The 8,659-nt window shown below is 42.0% G+C and overlaps 1 protein-coding gene across 1 annotated transcript; it reads right to left on the minus strand.

Annotated features, from left to right (window-relative positions):
* Nucleotides 1-229: 229 nt before the first annotated feature.
* On the minus strand, nucleotides 230-2,840 carry LOC129595749 (uncharacterized). Its single transcript, XM_055492852.1, is given in 4 exon segments — nucleotides 230-643; nucleotides 709-1,151; nucleotides 1,991-2,139; nucleotides 2,141-2,840. Coding segments are annotated over 4 exon segments (1,134 nt in total). The 5' UTR covers nucleotides 2,617-2,840; the 3' UTR covers nucleotides 230-577.
* Between the last annotated feature and the right edge of the window lie 5,819 nt (nucleotides 2,841-8,659).

The raw sequence follows: 8,659 nt of genomic DNA on the forward strand, positions 1-8,659 counted from the left end.
TTCGAGATTCCGATATCGGTATTGCACAATGCACACACATTAATGTTCTTGCTTGTTAGAAAATAATCCTTATTCTTTCAAGGTCTTCGAGTTATTTACGAAGGAATTTTTGTGCAAAATGGCGTTCGCTCACAATAATAACAAGTATGTGGTACTGTGGGGCTGGTGAAAGCATCTGCATAATTATCAGAAAGCTATTATCCGCCTTTTTAGGTAGCTACTTTAAAACGATGGCCAGCCTTTCGCGCAACATAAGAGTACTGAGTAAGGTATAACAATATGTAGCGAATCTTCTACAAAGAACAAAATTAGGATAACGTTCGTACGGGCTAATAATGTATGCAATGCAAATGATGTAAATATATCTGTACACTCCCCTTGTTCTGGCTCAGTTAAAGTATCGTTATTGCCTTCTTAAATAAAGGAGGCAACATCATTTTGCAAGCAAACCTATCGCGACTACAAAATTGTAACACTTGGATGTACGTACTGTCAGTATTCACGTACTCCCTTACTTGTAAATTACAGACATACAGAATAATCATGAATTTCGTAAAATTGATGTTTGTGTAACTGGCTAATAATGATGCAACGATATTGTATTCCGCTGCGGCTCTGTGGTGGGTGTGGTTTCCAGAAATCCCTGCAACACGGTAATGCTCTGAACAAAAACAATCTCCCTTATCACAACATTTTTGGTTTACGCACCTTCATGGCCGCACCCACACCGAATTTATCAAACAGCGACGTGTCATGCCCGTACAGGGACGGCAGTTCAAAGTACGTGGTCGGCGTCCCGTTCTCCAGGAGCTCATGCGCCACTTCCCGTTGCTGCCAGACGGGAAACAGTGCATCACTAGTTATCCCGACGATCAGGACAGGTACCGTAATGCGTGCCATCTCGTCCTTAGTCAACCCGAACAAATCCATAGCTTTTGACAGGTATAACAGCGTATTTGGATCTAAGATTCCGGCGCTCTTGCGACCCTGGTGCTCCAGGTATTGTTCCACCATGAAGGTTGGGTGCAGACCGATGGTGACGTCTTCGATGGTCTTGCGGCCGAAACGCTGCCGCCATTCTGGTCCGCTGCGATAGCTAATGGTGGCGATCTCGCGGGCTAATTGCATGCCGCTGACAGGAAGCGGTCCCCCTAAAATAAAGCGCCGGTTTTGCTGTGTCGGTTCATGCGCAATGTAGCGTACAATGTGGACAAAAAGGTGAAAAGCGGCCAGTCGCTGCTCGGTTCGAAAATTGGATGGTAGAGTACACAAATTGTGAACAGGAACGCATCGAATGTGCCTTAATCGCCGATACTGGGTTCGAAAGGAGCACTTGTTTGCGCTATTTGCGCGTTAAAACGTAGCGTCAACTTTTGTTAGACCTGCATTGTACTCGTAGTTCACTTCGGAAAAACGCAGCAGTGAAAATGGTAAAAACGTAAATTCGCTACATATCTTCAACGGTAAAATTTCTTAGAATTTACTCTTTGCAGGGCATATACTCACCAGGAGCCTCCACTAGTGTGTGCCAGTGCACTACGATTCTGACTTGGGTGAACAATCCCTGCAGCTGCTGCGTACTGAAAGGGCCTATCTTGCTTTCGCATTTCTTGGATCGGTTTTTATCACGGAGTGTAAAGTTCAGGAAAATATTTCGTTTTCTTCACGTGATTATTAGCGCGTAACGTGCTACAAAGTACCTACTGAATCAACTGATTTTGTGCTGATTCAAAGCGTACGTAATACTACGTATGCTGTAAACGTGCAGTTTCGTCAGTGCAATACAACGATGCGAACGCAGGTTTCGGAGTATGAGTAAAAAATGACAAAATCGGCATTATTGTGTGACTGAAATGGGTGTGGTCTTTGCGATTAAAATTCTGGCACTCCATGTATGCGGAATAATGCTGAATTGTACGGTACATTTAACCAAAGGTCACTTTTCAGTTAAATCTGTTTTTGTGTGCTACCAGTTGCAACTAAGCCATACCATAATAACATCCATCCTTCCAGTTCGGATCCAGCATCACCGCCTTCCGCTGTGTATGATTACAAGCGATACTCGTGGGCGATGATTCCCGGCACGCAGATATACTAATCAGCCGGTCCATGCGGTCAGCAAACAGCGCACCCGCCTGCAGCGCACATTCCCCCCAACGACGCCCCCACAAACGCATACAGTTTCTTGATCCCCAGATGATCCAGCAGATGGAACTGGATGCGCACCAGATCGCTGATACTCAACACCGGGAAGCTCGTCGCATACGGTTGCCCGGAGGCTGGGTCGACGCTAGACGGACCGGTGGAGCCGAAGCAGCTGCCGAGATGGTTAGCACACACCACAAAGTACTTGTTGGTGTCGATGATACTGTCTGGTCCGACAAATTCCTGCCACCATCCCGGTGCCGGGTTCGTGGGGTTACTGCGGGCGTGGGAACTAAGCGAGACACCGCTGAAGAGCAGTAAAGCGTTGAAGCGGTTGGGATTGAGTTCGCCCCAGGTTTCGTACGCGACTTGCAGATGGGGTAAGACGGCGTTGTTGTGGAAGAAGTGGAATGGTTCGGTATGCTGGTAGATCTGACATTTCACTGATGCAGGCTCGCTGATTAGTGCCATTCTGTTCTTCTCGTATATGACGTGTATGTAACACAAATGATAACGATTTATGTACGAGCCAGTAGGTCTATCGGTGCAGGTGTACTGGTTGCAAGATGCACGGAGGAATTAAAATTTAAACCGGTGATAATATGTTTAATATCAGCACTATTTTTTAAAATATAACAGAATAAAAAGATCTAGAGATTCCAGTAGAAAATTGCACCGACGTGTGAGCGCGCAGTTGCGCTTGTCGTTGGACTTAACTACAAATATGTACAGACAGTTTGATTTTGAAGACTGGAAGCACTGATAAGCTGATTGGTGTTATCTGACTGTAAAGCGGCCGGATAAAGACAATCGATTACATTCTTTTGACAGTATGCGATAATTTACTCGGGTTGATTATGTATGCCGTTTTTAAAGATTTATTCGAGAAACGCCGACATGGTTTTGGGACACATGGCCAGGCTCGGCCGCGGAGTCTTGTGGAAAACGTCAGAACATGCTTGGCCATCGGAAGGAGCGTATAATTATGTGTTATCCGAGCAGTGCCACCTGGTGCGGGCCAGGTGACCTCCGCATTCGTGGTCAGGGAGTTGGAGACACCTGATTCGTGGCCAGAATGTTGGCCATCAGTTTTCTCATACCGGCGGCTAGTTATTGATGTCCCGTGTCAAAAAGAAAGCAGCTCTTTCCGGCGTTTCTCTCGTATTGTTAAAACAAGTTAGCAAGCAAACGCTAACTTCAATATTTCACCTGGAAGTTGGGCTTCCCTTTTAGAACGATTACTGAAGTTACAGCAAGTTCAGAAAATTACGCAGTTTTTTTGACTAGAAGAGCATTATACGAGGTTTTTTTATTAAATGCCAGATTTTCTGTTTCATTAAAAATAAACATGAGTAAATTTGCACTGAAACAAAATGCCAGCGCAAAACCGGGTGCAACGGCTAGTCGGCAACGCAAAAGTACGAGTAAACGTCAGGTACAAATCAAGCTTGATGGCCGCTGTCAGCGTTTGCACAGCGAAAGCAAGATGTAGATGTTGTAGAAAGTGGATTAATGATCAGGCACAGCATAACATAAAGCAATAAAAGTAGCGAGCATGAACAATCGTGAATGTTTATAAGTTTGTAGGAGGAACGTTTTGATCATAGGACGTGGTAGTAGAAAGGGAAACATCACAGTGACAAATTGTTGTTAAACTGTTTATGTTATCTATTAAACTGCTTTTGTTCTTCGCTGCATACAATTACAAGGTAGCCTCGCGCATCCGCGCTCGGCACTTAAGTACTGGATAGCATTGGCTTTGTTTTGGAAAGGTCATTACGTATAAATAGAAGTACTATATAAAGGAAATAGACTAAGATTGAAATCGGATCTACGCTTTCGAAATAGTGTTTTATAAGGCGTATTAACGTCCTAAAGTTTTAATTTTTTACGCTCCGATGTTCTGACGTTCTGATGTTTCACGTTCGGATTTTCTAACATTCTGACCTTCTGACGTTCTTAAGTTCTGACGTTCTTACTTTCTGACGTTTTTTCACTTTTCACAATCTGACACCCTGATGTTCTGACGTTCTAACGTTCTGACGTTCTGATATTCTGGCGTTCTGAACTTCCGACGTTCTGACGTTTTTAGTTTTTTACGTTCTGACCTTCTGGCGTTCTAATGTTCTGACGTTCTAACGTTCTGATATTCTGACATTCTGATATTCAGACGTTCTGAATTTCTGACTTTTTTGATTTTTCACGTTCAGACGTTATTAATTTTTCACGTTCGGATTACCTGACGTTCTGTCTTTTGGCGTCCTGACTTCTGATGTTTTTACGTTCTGACGTATAGATATTGTGTAGGCGGCATACTGGGCAATGTACTTTACCTTTTATGGAAGTTTACGTAATTTGCTGCTCACATAACAATTTTTCATCTACAATCTACATTAAAAAAGAAGTATTTATGTATCCGTTATAGTCTCCGTGGTTACAGTCATTGTGTTATGGGCTTTTTATAACTGTGCAGTGAATACAGTACTTACTTTTCCGAGTGCTCTTTACGTTTCCTATACTTAAGACCTGGTGAAACCATCTTCTAACCACTGGGTAATAAAAACAAACAAAAATCTATTGGCACACCTATGGAAAATACGGAATTTTTTAAGACCAAGCTGGACTTAAACTGACCACGCGTTGACGAGCCTATTAAAACGGCGCATAAATACGCTTTGGTCGGTAAGCTTGTATGAATAAATAAATATATATAAAGATAAACTATTTTGCTGTGCGTATTCAGGAGTAAATTGTGTATTGCATTCAGTAATTGATTGTTGCGCGCAGTTTGCGCGGAATCTATTAGAAAGTTTCGTAGTGATTACATGAAATACACTGATTTGTTGCTGAAGGAAACCACTTTCTCCCAGTATCCTGCAGCGGCTTCCTATATGTTTCAATATTTATTGGAACGCCCGCGGCAAAAATATTATTCATGTGACTATATTCGGGCTTTTCTGCTGCTGCTAGAAACCATGCAATAATTTTATTACGCTGCGCAATATGTATGGCGACCGCAGTTCAATAAATGCAGTACAGTCCAACGAAACATCATTCTATCATTGTTCTTAACAAAATGCAAGGAGCCAATAGTGTGTACAGTATTTATTATTTAATCCTCTTTTTAAAATTCCCCAGGCAAACAAACAGATCTGAAAAAATCTGCAAAGCATTCAGAATGAGTTTCGGACGTCAAAATTATTACGGAGCACTACTGCATATCGGTAATTACAGCATCCGTAGTCGTATGGGTGTGTCTGGGACCGGCGCGAAGATTGTAGCGAATAAGAAATCTATAACCTTTTGGGCGATCCCAGAAGAAGAGCGTTAGACGCGATAAACCGGGATTAACCGGACGGCGACGTAATCATACGCACGTCAGCCATGTGCTCTGTCTCGCTTCGATAATACTGTATGTACTGTATTTTGCCACTTAACGGGGGTGGGCTAAAATGGTACTTCTATGCTTGGAAAGAATACTTTTGCCATTGTCCTATGTGGTATCTCATGTGTAAGCTGCCGTAAGATGCACCTACGTTTTTTTGTTTTTCTTGCCATTTAACATTTTAACTAAGGAAACTAGAATATTTGCGGGTCTGCCTAGTACTCCTTACAATTTTAGTTTTTATTGAAAGATGGTACTGTACGATGTAAGGTTAAAGTATTAGAAATTGTACTTATGTACTGTATTACTAGCCTGTCACTAAATGAGCGGTATCGGTGAATTAGCAACCAAAACAAGCGCACATCACCTTATTTTTTCAGCTGCAAAATAACATAATTTCCTGTATAACTTCCTGTATTGTCTTGGGAATTGTTTTATCAGTTCATCATACATTAATTTTCATCACCGAAAGTAATAAGAACCTAACGTATTGCACGAAATGAATAACGAGCGGCTTATTGATATCAGAGGACAGGGAACCAGTTCACAGGTTTGCACTCTGACAATCCCAATAAGGTAGCGATACAAAGTAGAAGTACTTATTGTAGCCATTTTTTGCTTCGATAAATGCTAAATGTAGATAAATGCGATTGCCCAAAATGCTTCGATAACACGAGTAAGTATTGTGTCACAGGGTAATCGTATTTACAGTTACATTAAGTATTGTGTTTCAGGCTAGCAGGTTTTTCTGGATAGCCGGCATCATTGCGGTGATTGCAGCATGTATTGTGTTTGTGCGCTGGATATGGCGGTAGCTCAGCTAAGGAAGTGGCGTGCACCTACTCGCTTGTGTCACGCTTGTGCGCAAAGGTGAAAAGGAACCGATCATTGTAGTGCTTACTCGGAAACGTCATGGTGATCTCTGCCTTCAGCCATGCAACGGCACCGCCCAGACTTTTGCTTTTTTGTGTCCTCGTGGCAAACATGTGAATTATAACATGGATTATGGCACAGCACACAACGAGTAAATTGTAATGGCGAGGCCCGTCTAGGGTGCTCTACCATTTCGGTACACGGTCATTTCGGCGTAAAATCTAAATTAAAATATGTAAGAAATTTATAGAAATAAGTAGTCTAAGAAATTCAATAAACCTAAGGAAGCCCAGAACGCCAGGAACAGCATAAGAAAAAAAAGGAATAAAAAACCGAAAAGCAAAAAATAAGAAACCGAAAAACCCTAAAGAATCCAAGAAACGTAAATGGCAATAACATTAGGGATAAAGTATTTTTTAAAAATATTTCAATGAAATAATTTTGATAAAATGCAAACAAAATTAGCTTTTTGAGAAACAAAAGCATGCCGAAATTTCCGATGCGAAATTGGTCCAACACGATTGTGAAAAGAATAAAATTAATAAGAAGGCGCACAAAATTCGTGTCTGTCGAACAGATTACGGCTGCGACGGGGCGTAGCTTAGCAACGTAAAAAATTCACGCTCTAACTGTGCAGTGCTGCTGATGAGTGATGACAATAATTTTACGACTCTTCTCCGAAAAATTTTACTATCTAAGTTACGCGACTCGACAGAACCGTCAATTTTACGCCGACTTTTTGTAAAACAAAAGAACTACGTACCGGTACGAGTGCACCTAGCTGCCCGTGATAGCGCTATGAGCTGGAGCTGATATTACATTTTAGCTACAGACACAGACTCACTCAGTGGTCACAGTTTTCACAATGATTTGTTCGCAGAGCGTTTCCTACCTAATCAGCACAATGAGTCATTAAAAAATAATAATTAATTGGCATCAATCTGGATCCACCGCTCTTGGGAATCTGTCTCCAACTGGTTCGCACCTGTCATAATTGGACGCAGCCTGACTGTCACACTGCGCCCGGTACGTCGCGATTTGTTATGCGAAACGGTTTATTTCTTGGTCGATGCTGTGTGCACGGGAAAACACGGGTGTTGGCTGCGTGCACGGCATTTTAAATGTGAGTTTATTTTACGTTTACGTATTGGCTGTTTGTTGTGTTTCAAAGTGTTTTTGCTGTTCTCGTTTTCACTGCTTTTAAAACATGGTAAATGCAAAGTTGCGTTTCGGCATTCTCAAACTCCTCCTCACAGATCTTTATTTCTACAAAATCCTTATCCAGCATGATGACTTCCGTCGTAAATGTTGCTGCCCATAAGCGATTTTAAACTGCCGATTACATGGTTTCCTAGGTTTGCGAAATAAATGCACATAAAAAAGTTTAAATAGTAATAAATAAAAATTTAAATACATGTAAATAAAAAAAATTTCCAGTGCACGGAGCCAACAAGGTTTCTAAACTCCGTGCGCACAGCCAACACCCGTGCGGACCCAAAATGCTTACCCGTGCACGCAGCCATAATGCTATATCTTACTTTATCAGTTATGTCGTGTGTCCCGTGGATGTGGCACTTGTAAAATGCAACTTTTGGTGGCGCTAGCCGGCTAACACGTGGCCAGTTATGTTTAATGAGCATCGTTAGTTTAATATGTGACAAGTCATGTGGCTGTTGCATTTATATTCGTTTTTATTTATTTCGCTTAATTAACTAGATTTGCACGCACGCCCGTATTCAGAAATAGCTGCAGATATTTTGTTTCGCGGCTCAGCGTTTTTTCAACGCGGCTTCCTGCGCTGCTTGCTTAGGCGCGGTTTTAATAACAAGGGTACTGGCTCGTTGCTACCCGTGACCTTTAGCCCAACAGGAAGGTCTAGCTTTCGAGTGTGTTACACTGGTTTTATCCCCGAGCCGCGTCGCTCTCGTTCTTCTCTGTGGATCTCCGAGAATACAAGTACGAGTACAATGGATCTCAGAGAATACAAGTAGTGCAGAGCTGTATCCTCTTTTAGAAACCTCTTGCTCCGCCTGACAAAAAATCTTGATGTGTGAAGCGCTCATACTCGTCTTGAAATGGCACATATTTCTTGAAAGAACTAAACTGTTTTCTTTCTTCCATTGCAAAAATATTACAGAAATTTCCGTCTTCAAACCTCTTAGTACTGCACTGACAAGCATTAGCAATTTACATAGTGCGTACTAATAAACTATGTACAAGCTGAGCTCGGATGAATATTGGCTTACGACTGGGTAA

Source organism: Paramacrobiotus metropolitanus, unplaced genomic scaffold (assembly GCF_019649055.1).
Source record: "Paramacrobiotus metropolitanus isolate TYO unplaced genomic scaffold, Prichtersi_v1.0 Parri_scaffold0000082, whole genome shotgun sequence".
In the NCBI taxonomy this organism is placed as follows: domain Eukaryota; kingdom Metazoa; phylum Tardigrada; class Eutardigrada; order Parachela; family Macrobiotidae; genus Paramacrobiotus; species Paramacrobiotus metropolitanus.